At 41.1% G+C, this 17557-nt stretch overlaps 1 protein-coding gene across 2 annotated transcripts in view; it reads left to right on the top strand.

Annotated features, from left to right (window-relative positions):
* Positions 1 to 17557, top strand: part of RFTN2 (raftlin family member 2) — an 82625-nt gene that overhangs the window by 26428 nt on the left and 38640 nt on the right. For both annotated transcript variants that reach the window (XM_012141444.5, XM_012141472.5), the window contains exons 5-8: positions 159 to 438; positions 2997 to 3200; positions 13291 to 13412; positions 14560 to 14663. In XM_012141444.5, the coding sequence (XP_011996834.3) occupies positions 159 to 438; positions 2997 to 3200; positions 13291 to 13412; positions 14560 to 14663 (710 nt within the window). The remainder of the gene's footprint in view (positions 1 to 158; positions 439 to 2996; positions 3201 to 13290; positions 13413 to 14559; positions 14664 to 17557) is intronic.

Genomic DNA, 17557 nt, shown 5'->3' with positions numbered 1-17557 from the left:
ATTAGAGGTCATTAGTTTGTTTATGAATAGGCCTTTAGTTACTGGTCGATTTACTCCTTTTCTAATGGATTTCCTTAATAAGCCTAAAGATTAATTGATAAAGTAATCAATGTAAATGAAGTTTACAGTTTGTTCTACCATCTCTTTTTAAACCTCAGGTTAATGTAGCTGCTAAAAGAGGAATGAGATTTGTTGGATTCATATCACAGCACTACCCACCACTTAAATTCTGCAATGGAACCAACCTCGATGGAGACACTGAATCAACACTGCATGTGAGACACAGTCCAGAGGAAAACTGTAAAAACTGGAATGAAGGAACATTAAGTGGACAATCATCTGAAAGTGGAATCGAGGAAGAACTGCGTCATGAAAGTGGACAGTGTCAAATGGAACGAGATGGCAGCCCCAGTTTCTCTAAATCAAGAAAAGGAGAAGGTAATAATAGACAAGAAGCGTCGAAATAGGATCTATATTCATTTAAATTTAGCAAAAATATGTTTTGAAGGGTTTTTAACAAATATGAGACTAATTATATCTCTAAAGATTAATGAATAAACTTGTATAAACTTGTCTGGATTTTTTAAAAATTATTACAGATGGATGTAAGGTAGGACAGTTTTCCAAACAGTTATCCCTGGCATGGTCATACACCATCCACGTAATGAAACTTTGTGTTAAAAATTGGCTTCCATTTAGTCATGAGCCAATACCTCTGTAAAATGAAGGCTGTGCATGTGTACCAAAACAGTGATTCTGTAAAGAAAGCTGTTCTGATTTATGTTTTTCCCTAAAAACAGTCCGTGAGAATTTTAGTTTTGGCCTTTCCCATTTCATGGATGGTTTTCACCTTTGAAGTTAATTGGCTTCCTTTAATCACCAGTTGGAATATGAGAATGCACATCATGATGAAACAATTAATATAACAATAGTGCCTGCATCCTTAAATAACTTTAAACAATAGTTTTATTCTTCTTTGCAGCTAGCAAGCCTTCCCAAGAAACCGAGAGTATTTTGGACTGTTCTAAGTTTTCTGATACATTTATGGGCATGCTTTAAAAAGCACTAATAGAGAAAATCAAAGACTATGTAAACCTTAGAGTTAGGAGTTTACAGTCAGACTGCCTCAGTGTCTTTATAAAAAGGTGTTGCTGTGATAAATAGAAATGAGATGTCTACAAAGTGCTTATTCTGCCTGGCGCAGAATAGACTCTGTATCGTTAGCTGCTATTAACTGATCCTTTGATCAGTCTTGGTGCTGAGGCCACATGCACTGGTGGTATCAGCTTTCTGGGTTGTGGTGAGATTGCTTAATATTTGCGCGCGGCAGACACTCATTGGAGTCATCATGGCCTCCTTAAGAAAGAACCAAGAGCATTTCCCAGCTCATCATCGCACCACCTCACCACCACCAACACCGTTCCATTTTTTTTTTAACCAGTTCTTTAGCTATCTACCACCCTGATTTTTCTGTAGTGTGAAAAATTTAGGAATGTAAGAGTGAACGAGTGTTGGAAATATGGTCATTGTTATATTCTACTTTATATCCTATTATATGGTCAACTATTATATTCTATCCACATGTGTGTTGCATGCTAAGTCCAACTCTTTGCGACCCTATGGACTATAACCCACCAGGCTTCTCTGTCCATGGGACTCTCCAGGCAAGAATAATGGAGTGGGTTGCCATACCCTCCTTCAGAGGATCTTCCTGACCCAGGGATTGAACCCAAGTCTCTTGCATCTCCTGCACTGGCAGGAGGGTTCTTTACCACTAGCGCCACCTGGTATCCATGGCTACTTTTAAACTTCTGCTCATTCCCGTTCTGACTTTGATTAGATCAATTGTCTATTCCTAATCTTTTAAATTCCAAATCAAACGTGTTACTTAATTATCAGTCTTTAGACTCTGCCTTCTATTTAGTTTATTTTAAAACCCTGATAACTTTTCTATGCCAGGGGTTGGTTCTTAAATTTTGGTGCAGGGGGTTGGGAGTAGACACATAATAAAGACCTCTTGGAGTGTCTGGTGAAATCCATGGAGACTCACCAAGAAAAATACAGATAACACACATATTCCCTAATACTGTCTGTGATGCAAATAACGTTAGACTTCCTAATGCACAACCAATGATGTGAGTCCATGGAACTCCAAGTTAAGACTTTGCTAACTTCCGTGGTGGATTCATGTCAGTGTATGGCAAAACCAATACAGTATTGTAAAGTAAAATAAAGTAAAACTAAAAATTAAAAAAAAAAAGAATTTGCTAACTTAAAGTAGTATGCATTCTAGAGTCACTTTCACATATGTATCCAAGGAATGAATAATGTTTGTAATAACAGAAATTCAGTAATAGTGTCTATTTCTATTAATAGGAAAAAAGTAAACTTGAATGCTATGTAACAGTTAAACTAAATGAACAAGACCTACATGTATTAATTATACTTGTAAAGCATAATGTTGAACAAGAAAATTAATTTATAGATTGATACATACAACACACCATTTTTAAAAAAATTTTAATTGCAAAACCTCGTTTATCTGTATGCTGCTGCTAAGTCACTTCAGTCATGTCCAACTCTGTGCGACCCCATGGACTGCAGCCTACCAGGCTCTTCCGTCCATGGGATTCTCCAGGCAAGAGTACTGGAGTGGAGTGCCATTGCCTTCTCCTTATGTGTATAGACATGTATTTTAAAGAACGGAAGTACTCTTATGAGAATGATTAACACCGAATTCATTACAGTAGCTATTTCTGGAGACCAGGATTAGGAGAGATACATTGTGAGTCTTAACTACATACATCTCTCGTTTCCTTGAAAAAGCTCTGATGCAAACATAGCCCAAAGTTAACTTTTTATAAAACTTGCATGGTAGGTAATTTTATTATTATCTGTGCCCGTAATCTTGAAATAGCTTGATTAATTAAATTTTTTTAAAAAACAATTTTAGTAATCCTTTCCCTTTTTTCTTCCTTCTAAACACCCATCCTCAGATAACAAGTTGTATACAGTCTTCAATGTTTTTGATGATGAATCAACCTGCTGGAACTATCAGGAAGGCATCCTGTCAATGAAAGTAACAAGAAAAGGCTCTGTCATTAGTACACTTGATGCTGATTGGCTGGAGTTAACTACATTTTATTATAAACAAGGCTTGTCTTTAATTGATTCTTTTGTATGCTGGGAAACATCGAAAGGTAAGTTTTATATTATGATATGTTGATACCTAAAAAATTTGACCTGTGTCAGAGTTGGTGGCAATGTTTTTGCCTCTCAAGTTCAATGGCTAAAAGGACAGATATTATTACTAAGAAAAAAGACTATAATTATTGCACAATACAGTTCAGTTCAGTTGCCCAGTCGTGTTGGACTCTGCGACCCCATGAACTGCAGCACACCAGGCCTCCCTGTCCATCACCAACTCCCGGAGTTTACCCAACCTCATGTCCATTGAGTCAGTGATGCCATCCAGCCATCTCATCCTCTGTTATCCCCTTCTCCTCCTGCCCCCAATCCCTCCCAGCATCAGAGTCTTTTCCAGTGAGTCAACTCTTCGCATGAGGTGGCCAAAGTACTGGAGCCTCAGCTTTAGCATTATTCCCTCCAAAGAAATCCCAGGGTTGATCTCCTTCAGAATGGACTGGTTGGGTCTCCTTGCAGTCCAAGGGACTCTCAAGAGTCTTCTCCAACACCACAGTTCAAAAGCATCAATTCTTCGGTGCTCAGCCTCCTTCACAGTCCAACTCTCACATCCATACATGACCACAGGAAAAACCATAGCCTTGACTAGACGGACCTTAGTCGGCAAAGTAATGTCTCTGCTTTTGAATATGCTATCTAGGTTGGTCATAACTTTTCTTCCAAGGAGTAAGCGTCTTTTAATTTCATGGCTGCAGTCACCATCTGCAGTGATTCTAGAGCCCCCCAAAATAAAGTCTGACACTGTTTCCACTGTTTCCCTATCTATTTCCCATGAAGTGATGGGACTGGATGCCATGATCTTCGTTTTCTGAATGTTGAGCTTTAGGCCAACTTTTTCGCTCTCCTCTTTCACTTTCATCAAGAGGCTTTCTAGTTCCTCTTCACTTTCTGCCATAAGGGTGGTGTCATCTGCATATCTGAAGTTATCGATATTTCTCCTGGCAATCTTGATTCCAGCTTATGCTTCTTCCAGCCCAGCATTTCTTATGATGTACTCTGCATATAAGTTAAATAAGCAGGGTGACAGTACACAGCCTTGACGTACTCCTTTTCCTATTTGGAACCAGTTCTAACTGTTGCTTCCTAACCTGCAAACAGGTTTCTCAAGAGGCAGGTCAGGTGGTCTGGTATTCCCATCTCTTTCAGAATTTTCCACAGTTTATTGTGATCCACGCAGTCAAAGGCTTTGGCATAGTCAATAAAGCAGAAATAGAACTCTGGAACTCTCTTGCTTTTTCCATGGTCCAGCAGATAGATGTTGGCAATTTGATCTCTGGTTCTTCTGCCTTTTCTAAAACCAGCTTGAACATCTGGAAGTTGACAGTTCACGTATTGCTGAAGCCTGGCTTAGAGAATTTTGAGCATTACTTTACTAGCGTGTGAGATGAGTGCAATCGTGCGGTAGTTTGAGCATTCTTTGGCATTGCCTTTCTTTGGTATTAGAATGAAAACTGACCTTTTCCAGTCCTGTGGCCACTGCTGAGTTTTCCAAATTTGCTGGCATATTGAGTGCAGCACTTTCACAGCATCATCTTTCAGGATTTGAAATAGCTCCACTGGAATTCCATCACCTCCACTCGCTTTGTTCGTAGTGATGCTTTCTAAGACCCACTTGACTTCACATTCCAGGATGTCTGGCTCTAAGTGAGTAATCACACCATCGTGATTATCTGCATCGTGAAGATCTTTTTTGTATAGTTCTTCTGTGTATTCTTGCCACCTCTACTTAAAATCTTCTGCTTCTGTTGGGTCCATATCATTTCTGTCCTTCATTGAGCCCATCTTTGCATGAAATGTTACCTTGGTATCTCTAGTTTTCTTGAAGTGATCTCTAGTCTTCTCTATTCTATTGTTTTCCTCTATTTCTTTGCACTGATCACTGAGGAAGGCTTTCTTATCTCTTCTTGCTAGTCTTTGGAACTCTACATTCAAACGGGTATATATCTTTCCTTTTCTCCTTTGCTTTTCGCTTCTCTTCTTTTCACAGCTATTTGTAAGGCCTCTCCAAACAGCCATTTTGCTTTTTTGCATTTCTTTTCCATGGGGATGGTCTTGATCCCTGTCTCCTGTACAATGCCACAAACCTCCATCCATAGTTCAACAGACACTCTGTCTATCAGATCTAGTCCCTTAAATCTATTTCTCACTTCTACTGTATAATCATAAGGGATTTGATTTAGGTCGTACCTGAATGATCTAGTGGTTTTCCCCCACTTTCTTCAATTTAAGTCTGAATTTGGCAATTGCACTGCTGCTGCTGCTGCTGCTGCTAAGTCACTTCATTCGTGTCCGACTCTGTGCGACCCCATAGATGGCAGCCCACCAGGCTCCCCGGGCCCTGGGATTCTCCAGGCAAGAACACTGGAGTGGGTTGCCATTTCCTTCTCCAATGCATGAAAGTGAAAAGTGAAAGTGAAGTCGCTCAGTTGTGTCTGACTCTTAGCAACCCCATGGACTGTAGCCTACCAGGCTCCTCCGTCCATGGGATTTTCCAGGCAAGAGTACTAGAGTGGGGTGCCATTGCCTTCTCTGAGTATGCATCTGACTAACATCTATCTCACCATCCAAGATGGATCTCATCTCGTCCTCATCATCCCTCCATCAAGAAAGGTAGGACACACCTGGGAACTTTCTTCACATCTTTTGGAAAATAAGAACCATATCTTCACTTCTTCCAGATTCCTGAGTTGCACATGCAACTTTAATGTAAAATCTTAACAACCCTGTGTGGTACTATTGTAATGGTTGCCTTTGGGTTGTAACTATCAGAAATAGACAAACCTCTGTGTGATCAACTAATAGAATTTTCCAAGTAAGATGTACTACAACAGCCCAATCAGGAAGCATATGACGGCATTTAACAATTACTATCCAAATTTATTACACTAACCCAGTTTTGGATCAGAGAAGCCAATGGCAACCCACTCCAGTACTCTTACCTGGAAAATCCCATGGACGGAGGAGCCTGGTAGGCTGCAGTCCATGGGGTCACTAAGAGTCAGACACGACTGAGCGTCTTCACTTTTACTTTTCACTTTCATGCATTGGAGAAGGAAATGGCAACCCACTCCAGTGTTCTTACCTGGAGAATCCCAGGGCCGGGGGAGCCTGGTGGGCTGCCATCTGTGGGGTCACACAGAGTCAGACACGACTGACACACAGCAGCAGCAACCCAGTTTTGAATACTACCTACCATGTCCTCCTCTCTAAACCCGACTCCTCCTAAAATTTGTATAGAAAAATAAACTTTGGTTCAGGAAATGATTTATATTTATTTATGCCATTCCCTTATCTTTTGTCTCTATCTAATCTTCTTTTAGTTACAATGAATATTTAATCATCTGTCAATCACAAAAACAAGCAAAACTTTCCAAAAATTATTTCTAAGAAAAGTGTTTTTTGTTGTTTTTTTAAAAGAGATTAGTGCCAAAAGAAAAGAAAAAAAGATAGGAGACTGGAAAAATGCCTTAAGAAGGATGAAGTTTATGCAGATCAGGATAGTTAGGGACCATGATTCACTGAGGTTAGAGAGAGGAATGAAAAAGCAAACCAGATGAGATCTCAATAAACCTCATTATTATTAGATCAGCCTAGTGATGCCTTAACTAATAGAACTGAAGATTTTGGTTATTTAAAATTGTCAAGTCATGTTCCAATTGGTCCCTTTAACTAGCAACCAAGAGTAAGGATCTAGCTCATTGGAGCACCCCAAAATACAGCCCTTTGCATAATGTTTGGCACTTAGCAAGTACTCAATAAATATTTAATAGTATTTTTGGTTATTGGAAACTTCTTCCAAGTTGATCTTTTATGGAAACAGCTAGATCTGATATAAAGTCTGTGGACTTTAGGATTTAAACAGTTTAAATTCTGTGTCTTCTACTTAGAGCTGTGTGACCTGGGGAAGTTAGTTGAGCTCACTGAGCCTCATTTTCCTAAAAGGGGTGTAAAAACATTTCTACTAACTGTTGTGAGAATGTGGTAGGATATACTTTGTACAAAGTGACTCCCACAGTGCTTCACCCATTGTCAGAGTTCATTTTCTGGGATTGGTTTTCTCTCCTGACACTTACAAGATGTTCTTACAATACTTTTAGTATGAATCAGCTATTTGGAGGTCAGTTTATACTTCACATATTTCTCTCTCTGTGTCTATGTCTTGCTCTTCCCTCCAAAGAGTCTAAGTTAGAGCCATTCAAAAAAGGCACTGGGGTGTGTGGAATTCCCTGGCAGTCCAGTGGTTAAGACTGGACACGCTTTCATTATCAAGGCCTGGGTTCCATTCCTGGTCAGGGAACTAGGATATCCTGCAAGCTGCGTGATGTGGCCAAAAACAACATTAAAGAGCCATTCCAAATTTTGGATTATGACTAATTGCTGAAGGAAAGACAAAGAAATCCTCCTTTCACAATGTCTTTCAGGCATCCCTGCCTTGAGCCTTGCCTGGTGGAAATAAAATTAGCCACAGCAGTTGCCAGGCAGAGGCTCTGTAAGGCTTTTGTTCTTAAAGCCTCAGAAGCTATTTAGAGAGCCCCAGGGAGAGTCTCTCCCTGTCAGCAGCTCCGGAATGTCTCATTAGGCGTGTTGCATTGCAGGCCATGCCAAGCCCTAATGAGCCATGGTCTGTAAGGTCTGGTGACTGGGTGTGTCACTCAGGACTTTCCTGGGAGTACACAGGGAAGCTGTGGAGGGGAAATTGTGACCTGTGCTGTGTCACCGTAAGAAGCAAGTCAGAGGAAGCAGGGCTGAATGGGCCACTTTGTCCTAGAACATCTGATGCCTGACATCCAAAGCACGTAGGGGACAATGCATATTTTGTTTTGTCTTGCTTCCATCCTCTTCCAAAATACTGTCAGAAGCCAGCCCACACATGAGGAGAAGTACAAAACCAGATATTGCTCAGAAATTTAAATATATTACTCCACAAATCTCATTCTATAAAATTCTCCAGAAACAGAGAGAAGTAGAAAAAAAAAAAATTTAAGTCAGGAAAGTCATGGTGGAAATATTGTAAGGTCTGTGAAATTCCTCATCAGTGCCCTTTCCCACTCACTTTCGAAGCTTTTTCTGTTTTAAAAAGTCCCACACACAGGGGCACCCAGCGACTCTCCTGCTGTTCTTGTGGCCCGAGGGTCTCACTGCATGACCTTCTCCGGTTCCTGGCCTTCTCCAGCATCTGGCCTTCTCTAAACTGGCCTGCAGCTGGGTTCTCTGCACACTTACAACTCCCAAATGAATCCAGAGGAGCCTATAAGAGGCTTATCCAATTATGCCAACAGAGACAAAGCACTTTATTCTACCAGAACATGTAGAGATCCAGCAGGCAGCTGACATGGATGAGATGGCTAACTCTGCCAACTGGTACAGAACACACACACACACACACAAACACAACCCTTGAGGTTCACTAGTCTACCAATGCCCACCACCCTCAGAGCATAGCCTCTTCCTACCCATGGTATACACACATCTGAAGACTATACTTTCATTTTTTGTGGATTCTTTTCAGACTGCACTTGATAGTCATTTCAGTCTCTTCACTCCTATAAAAATGCTTGTGTGGAGTTGGAGGTGTATCAGAATGAGGAGTAGGGTAGAGTAATGACACTGAAACATGTATGTATTCATTTCATATATACATATATGTATGTATGTGCTACTGTGCATAGTTGCTCAATCCTGTCCTACTCTTTGCAATCCCATGTACTGTAGCTCACCAGGCTCCTCTCTCCATGGGGATTCTCCAGGCAAGAATACTGGAGTGGATTGCCATGCTCTCTTCCAAAGGATCTTTCTGACCCAGGGATTGAACCCAAGTCTCCTTCATTTCAGGCAGACTCTTTACTGCTAAGCCACCAGGGAAACCCCATATGTATATGTATACACACCAGGCCCTAGACCTGGTACATGGGGTTTATACTGATGAGCAAAATGGACATCTTCCCTATTCTTAGAAGCTAACCACAGAACTTCCTTGGCAGTCCAGTGGTTAAGACTTGTGTTTCCACTGAGAGGGCACAGGTTCTGTCCCAGGTCAGGAAAAACTAAGATCTCACATATTACTCACAGCAAGGCCAGAAAAAAAATTGAGAAGCAGTGGATCAGGTCAACTCTTTGTAACTTTTTAATACTATGCACACATGCATGCTCAATCACTTTAGTCGTGTCCAGCTCTTTGTGATGCTATGGACTGTAGCCTGCCAGGTTCCTCTGTCCATGGGATTCTCCAGGCAAAAATACTAGAGTGGGTTGCCATTCCCTCCTCCAGGGGGTCTTCCCAACCCAGGGACCAAACCTGTGTCTCCTGCACTGTGGGCAGATTCTTTGCCCACTGAGCCACCTGAGAAGCCCTCTGCACACATAGAAAATGATAATATTGTACATCATGCAAAATGCCAGGCTGGATGAAGCACAAGCTGGAATCAAGATTACTGGGAGAAATATCAATAACCTCAGATATGCAGATGACACCACCCTTATGGCAGAAAGCCAGGAGGAACGAAAAAGCCTCTTGATGAAGGTAAGAGAGGAGAATGAAAAAGTTGGCTTAAAACTCAACATTCAAAAAACTAAGATCATGACATCCAGTCCCATCACTTCATGGCAAATAGATGGGGAAACAGTAGAAACACTGAGAGACTTTATTTCCTTGGGCTCCAAAATCACTGTAGATGGTGACTGCAGCCATGAAATTTAAAGACCCTTGCTCCTTGGAAGAAAATCTATGGCAAACCTAAACAGTGTATTACAAAGCAGAGACTTTACTTTGCCAACAAAGGTCCATATAGTCAAAGTTATGATTTTTCCAGTAGTCATGTATGGATGTGAGAGTTGGACCATAAAGAAGGTTGAGTGCCGATGCTTTTGAAATGTGGTGTTGGAGAAGACCCTTGAGAGTTCCTTGGACTGAAAGGAAATCAAACCAGTCAATTCTAAAGGAATTCAATCCTGAATATTCATTGGAAGGACTGATTCTGAAGCTGAAGCTCCAATACTTGGGCCACCTGATACCAAGAACCAACTCGTTGGAAAAGATCCTGATACTGGGAAAGGTTGAAGGCAGGAGGAGAAGGGGATGACAGAGGACGAGATGGTTGAATGGCAGCACCGACTCAATGACCATGAGTTTGAGCTCCAGGAGATGGTGAAGGACAGGGAAGCCTGGCATGCTGCAGTCCATGGGGTCACAAAGAGTCAGACACGATTGAGTGACTGAACAACAATATTATAGGACACGTGGATATAAGAAGAAAAGCTGCTCTGGGCAGGAGGGGGAGCCCTGTACCTTAGCTCATTTGAACCCCATTCTAAGCTCACCAGTAGGCCAAGGCACACAAGGTGGGAAGGTCTGAGATACGTGCTGTTAAGATGAGTCAGTTCAGGACAGTTGTTAAGTAATTGTTTAGAACTGTCACCTTACCCCAATACCTGGAATATAACACACCAAGCACCCCAATGGTCACTCCTCATGAAGTCTTCCCTGCCACCCTCCCCAGCTGCTGGTTCTGTCAGGGAGAGTTTCTTAAGAGATAGAAATAGTCCCTCCTGGGAAGTATCATTCTTCTGTGGCTCTGAGGACCAGCATGGTCCCTAAGAAAGCTTAGCCAGGGGACTTGGGGAGCTCTAAAGTGAGAAGGAATGTCTTTTGTTTTTAACTGAAGTTATAAGATACAAGGAGATCCAACCAGTCCATCCTAAAGGAGAGCAGTCCTGGGTGTTCATTGGAAGGACTGATGTTGAAGCTGAAACTCCAATACTTTGGCTACCTGATGTGAAGAGCCAACTCATTTGAAAATACCCTGATGCTGGGAAAAATTGAGGGCAGGAGGAGAAGGGAATGACAGAGAATGAGATGGCTGGATGGCATCACGGACTCGATAGACATGGGTTTGGGTGAACTCCGGGAGTTGGTAATGGACAGGGAGGCCTGGCGTGATGCGGTTCATGGGGTCACAAAGAGTCGGACACGATTGAGTGACTGGACTGAACTGAACTGAACTGAATAAGATACATAGAACAGGAGGCATTTATCTTATGCGTACAACTGAATAGAACACAAATGTTCAAGATACAGAACATTTTCTTATATGTCAACTATATCTCAATATTGAGAGGTAAAAGGCAAAAAAAAAAAAAAAAAAAAGGATACAGAACATTTCTGAAATCCCAGAAGGCTTCCTCATGGCCCTTTCCCATTAATACCCTCCCATGCAGAGAGAAGCATTGTTCTGACTTCTAGCACCATAGATTAATTTTGCTTAGTTTTGAACTTCATATAGATTGAACTAAACAGTATGTTTTCTTTATCTCCTCATTTCTTTTCTTCAACATAGTATCTCTGACAGTTATCAATGTTGTTGTATTCCAGTGAGTCTTTCTTTTTTATTCTTGGTGGTATTGCAGTGTGTGAGTCTACCACATTTTCATCCTTTTAGCAAAGAGAAGTTTAGAAGTACTAAGGAATCTCAATACTGAGAACAAGAAAACAGATACCACAAAACCCATAGTTCTCCAACTATATAATCCTAAAGTAAATAAGAAGAGATTACAATTAACTACATAATTATCACAGTATATAATTATTCTTAAAGTTCATGTTAACTGCTACTGCTAAGTCATGTCAGTCGTGTCCGACTCCGTGCGACCCCATAGACAGCAACCCACCTGGCACCTCCATCCCTGGGATTCTCCAGGCAAGAACACTGGTGTGGGTTGCCATTTCCTTCTCCAATGCGTGAAAGTGGAAAGTGAAAGGGAAATCTCTCAGTCATGTCCGACTCCTAGCAACTCCAAGGACTGCAGCCTACCAGGCTCCTCCGTCCATGGGATTTTCCAGGCAAGAGTACTGGAGTGGGGTGCCATTGCCTTCTCCACTTAAAGTTCATACCCCAACTCTGAAAAAGGATTTGAAACAAATATACAATTTTAAAGATGATCTTGTGATGCTCTAAACTGACAATCAAAAACAGGTTTAATTCTGTGGGTCACTTTGATATGACAGTAGACAAGTACATTTAAAGGAAGTGGAACATATATTGTAGTTAGAATAGCAATTTCAACAAGTAAATTAAACTTTACTGGATTTTGGGAACCATGCTGAACAAAGTAAATTCTTCACGTTATTCTGCCCAAACTGTAACTGATATAAAAATAGTAATAGTGATTTTCTCTTAAAGTTTTATAGCTCATTAATAAAAATAAGAACTGAAAATTACACTTGAATTACTTTGGTGCTTGTTTGTTTGTTTGTTTTTTGGCCTTTAAGCTTAATAGATGTTTTGAAAATTTTGTAGGTTATTATTTGGACAATCATCCATCAGGGAAACTTTGATGTGACATTGTGCTGTATAAAAACAAAATGTTTAACCAGCACATGATCATGGGAAAATTGTCTCCTACTGCAAAGTAGGAGACAAAAGAATTTCCATAAAATCAGTTTAGTTTTGGCCAGCTGGTTATTGTCAACTGTTCAAAAAAATGTCAGAGAGGCCCTCCCTCAAAACTTCCTTCCCAGCAGGAATTCTTTTGACAATGACTTCTGTTTAGGATCTTCCTGTTACCATTCTTTTTTTTTTTTAAGCATCATTGAAGCAAAGAATTGTTCTGTATTTATATATTTTTAAATAATCTTACCTCACCTTGGTTTTGATCTCACACTTGTCATTTCAAGGATTAATATTTTTGATGTTGTTTTTCTTAGTGGTATGATTGGCATGCATACAATATGTAGAACAGAAACCAACATTTGATTTCCAGGGGAAGGTGATTTCCAGATGTTTTTAGGCTTAGGAAATCCATTTGCTTCTCACTGTATGATATTATTTTATCTTGTGTTTGTTATTGTAGTCTTCATGTTTACAATTTGATTTTAATTCAGTTAGGTATAAAACTGTCTTAACTTTTGCCAAAAAAAGAAAGAAATTACCTCAAAGAGAAAGGAAATGTCATAGATTCACCTAAAACAAGTATTTATTAATTGATATTTTTCTTTCAGCTTCCTGTAAGGGTTGTTTATTAACATTTTAGATGACCTGAAAAGACACTGAATATGTGCAACTCTCCTTAATTGTATCTTTTTCCTCACAGGGGATCACTTGTCGAAATCTTTGGAAGGATTCTTCATCTATGAAGAAGAAGGCTCTGGAGTACCAGGATTCAGCAGGAAGGGAAATGATGCCATCGTAGTAGAACAATGGACAGTTATTGAGGTAAACTGCATTTTTTATGTAATTTAGCTTTACTTTTATATTGAGTTTTACATTTAGATCTTCATTGCCTAACACAGACAATATTCTTCAAACACATGTTTATTCCGTGTTCAGAATTTCATCACAAATACTTGAACAAACTTCTTGCAAATTTGGGAAAAGGTGATTTGTTTTACCCATTGTTCAGATTTGTTTAAAGATAGCAAAATAATTATACATAAATAGCAGTAGATTCCCAAACGTTCGACATTCTTATTCTAAACAACATCCCCCACACTGAAATTCTCTGTACACAATGCCAAGACAACTAGATGAAAGTGAAGAGAAATTCAGTCAGTTTTGTCTTTGAGCAACCAATGTGACTGACTTTTTCACCTTTTGAATTGACTTTCAAAGGCAAAAATATCCAAAGGTATTCTCTCTCTCACCAGACCAAATGTATACACACAGCATTGTGCTTCCTAATAAGAGGTGACTTTGCTGTCAGCATTGTGCGCTCTAAATTCAGGTATCACCAAATGGACTGCCGTTGAGGTGTACAGAGTGAATTCAGGTATATTTGCTGGTGTTTGAGGCCCTCACTGACAGCCTCTCTCAAGGACACTTTCACCTTTCTGGCCTTGCCAAGCTTAGCGAGACATAGACCATTTTCAAGGAAACTGGAAACCCTATTGAGGGGGGCACAAGGATGTGGGATAAGAGGAAAAACTCCAAGTAAGAATCAATTCCAAGTGAGTGAAAAGCAGTGAATATTCTTTGCTCACTCTCTACTCCAGTCCTCACTTCCCAGGCCCTAGACCAGTGTTTCTGAAAGTGTGGGCTCTACTTGGATCCAAATCACCCAGGGAGCTTTTTAAAATGCAAATTCCTAGCCCCCACCCTATACATTAAAGTATGATGCCCAAACAAGACCTAGGGAAGGAAGGCACAAACCTTAGAGAACCTCACTCCACTCCGATTCCCAGGGTTTCTAGCTCGGTTGAATGGTTGGGAAGCAGCAGGAAGCAGAAAAGAAGACTGGAGCCGGTGAAACTGCACTTAATGGAGCATGAATGCCCCTTATCCCAACACTCCTCACCCTTATCCATCACTTGTGTAGCTGGCTGTCTTTGTCATTAGACTGTGAGCTCTGTGCTTATTCACGCAGGGCTGTGAAATCAAGACAGATTATGGTCCTCTGCTGCACACTCTGGCTGAGTTTGGATGGCTCCTGACAAGTGTGTTGCCGACTCCTATACTGAGACATGACAGGTAATGCTGAAGTACCTGACACACCCTTATTTCATGCTAAAACAGAGCTCATCTGTAAGATAATGCAACCTAACAGTGCTTATGTAAGGCCTACGAAAAGCATTTCACTGAACTTCTAATCTGATTTCATGGGCCTTGGAGATCAGCAAATCTAACCCTCTCTTGTTATATATATCCCTCAGTATCCATGAGGGATTTGTTCAGGACCCCCACAGATACGAAAATCTGGGATGCTCAAGTCCCTTGTATAAAGTGGCATGAAGTGTTAGTCACTTATTTGTGTCCAGCTCTTTGCCACCGCACAGACTGTAGCCCACCAGACTACTCTGTCCATGGATTCTCCAGGCAAGAATACAGGAGTGGATTGCCATTCCATCCTCCAGGAGATCTTCCTGACCCAGGGATCAAACCTGGGTCTCCTGCATTGCAGGCATATTCTTTACCATCTGAGCCACCAGGGAGTTTTCAAATGTGGGCAGGGAATGGGGCAGGCAAAGAGAGGATGATGGCATGTCCTGGTGTTTTCTAATGGACTGTCTATTCCAGGGCCCAAAACTATTTGCTTGGTTCTTTGTAACCCTTTCCTGACCAAAGATAAAGTATGTTAGCCACAGTTTATTGTGATCCACACAGTCAAAGGCTTTGGCATACTCAATAAAGCAGAAATAGATGTTTTTCTGGAATTCTCTTGCTTTTCCATGATCCAGCAGATGTTGGCAATTTGATCTCTGGTTCTTCTGCCTTTTCTAAAACCAGCTTGAACATCTGGAAGTTCACAGTTCACGTATTGCTGAAGTCTGGCTTGGAGAATTTTGAGCATTACTTTACTAGCGTGTGAAATGAGTGCAATTGTGCAGTAGTTTGAGCATTCTTTGCAATTGCCTTTCTTTGGTATTAGAATGAAAACTGACTTTTTCCAGGCCTGTGGCCACTGCTGAGTTTTCCAAGTTTGCTGGCATATTGAGTGCAGCACTTTCACAGCATCATCTTTCAGGATTTGAAATAGCTCAACTGGTATTCCATCACCTCACTAGCTTTGTTCGTAGTGATGCTTTCTAAGGCCCACTTGACTTCACATTCCAGGATGTCCAGCTCTAGGTGAGTGATCACACCATCATGATTATCTGGGTCATGAAGGTCTTTTTTGTACAGTTCTTCCGTGTATTCTCTCCACCTCTTCTTAATATCTTCTGCTTCTGTTAGGTCCATACCATTTCTGTCCTTTATCGAGCCCATCTTTGCATGAAATGTTCCCTCAGTATCTCTAATTTTCTTGAAGAGATCTCTAGTCTTTCCCATTCTGTTGTGTTCCTCTATTTCTTTGCATTGATTGCTGAGGAAGGCGTTCTTATCTCTCCTTGCTATTCTTTGGAACTCTGCATTCACATACTTACATCTTCCCTTTTCTCCTTTGCTTTTCACTTCTCTTCTTTTCACAGCTGTTTGTAAGGCCTCCCCAGACAGCCATTTTGCTTTTGCATTTCTTTTCCATGGGGATGGTCTTGATCCCTGTCTCCTGTACAATGTCACGAACCTCCATCCATAGTTCATCAGGCACTCCATCAGTCTAGTCCCTTAAATCTATTTCTCACTTCCACTGTATAACCATAAGGGATTTGATTTAGGTCATACCTGAATGGTCTAGTCACTTCCCCTACTTTCTTCAATTTAAGTCTGAATTTGGCAATAAGGAGTTCATAATCTGAGCCACAGTCAGCTCCTGGTCTTGTTTTTGTTGAATGTATAGAGCTTCTCCATCTTTCTTGAGAAACCTATATGCAGGTCAAGAAGCAACAGTTAGAACTGGACATGGAACAACAGACTGGTTCCAGATAGGAAAAGGAGTACATCAAGGCTGTATATTGTCACCCTGCTTATTTCACTTCAGAGTACATCATGAGAAACGCTGGTCTGGAAGAAGCACAAGCTGGAATCAAGATTGCCAGGAGAAATATCAATAACCTCAGATATGCAGGTGATACCACCCTTATGGCAGAAAGTGAAGAGGAACTCGAAAGCCTCTTGATGAAAGTGAAAGAGGAGAGTGAAAAAGTTGGCTTAAAGCTCAACATTCAGAAAACGAAGATCATGACATCTGATCTCATCACTTCATGGGAAATAGGTGGGGAAACAGTGGAAACAGTGTCAAACTTTATTTGGGGGGGGGCTCTAAAATCACTGCAGATGGTGACTGCAGCCATGAAATTAAAAGACACTTACTCCTTGGAAGGAAAGTTATGATCAACCTAGATAGCATATTGAAAAGCAGAGACATTACTTTGCCAACAAAGGTCTATCTAGTCAAGGCTATGGTTTTTCCTGTGGTCATATATGGATGTGAGAGTTGGACTATGAAGAAGGCTGAGTGCCGAAGAATTGATGCTTTTGAACTGTGGTGTTGAAGAAGACTCTTGAGAGTCCCTTGGACTGCAAGGAGATCCAACCAGTCCATTCTGAAGGAGATCAACCCTGGGATTTCTTTGGGAGGAATGATGCTAAAGCTGAAACTCCAGTACTTTGGCCACCTCATGCAAAGAGTTGACTCAATGGAAAAGACTTTGATGCTGGGAGGGATTGGGGGCAGGAGGAGAAGGGGACAACAGAGGATGAGATGGCTGGATGGCATCGCTGACTCAATGGACATGAGTCTGAGTGAACTCCGGGAGTTGATGATGGACAGGGAGGCCTGGCGTGCTGCGATTCCTGGGGTCTCAAAGAGTCAGACACGACTGAGTGACTGAACTGAACTGAACTTAACTGATGTTAGCCACATCTGACTCCTTGCGACCCCATGGACTGTAACCCACCAGGCACCTCCATGGGATTCTCTAGGCAAGAATACTGGGGTAGGTTGCCATGCCACCCTCCAGGGGATCTTCTCAACCCAGGGATCA

Source organism: Ovis aries, chromosome 2 (genome assembly GCF_016772045.2).
Source record: "Ovis aries strain OAR_USU_Benz2616 breed Rambouillet chromosome 2, ARS-UI_Ramb_v3.0, whole genome shotgun sequence".
NCBI classification, from domain to species: Eukaryota; Metazoa; Chordata; class Mammalia; order Artiodactyla; family Bovidae; genus Ovis; species Ovis aries.
This window is presented reverse-complemented; position numbering and strand designations above follow the sequence as displayed.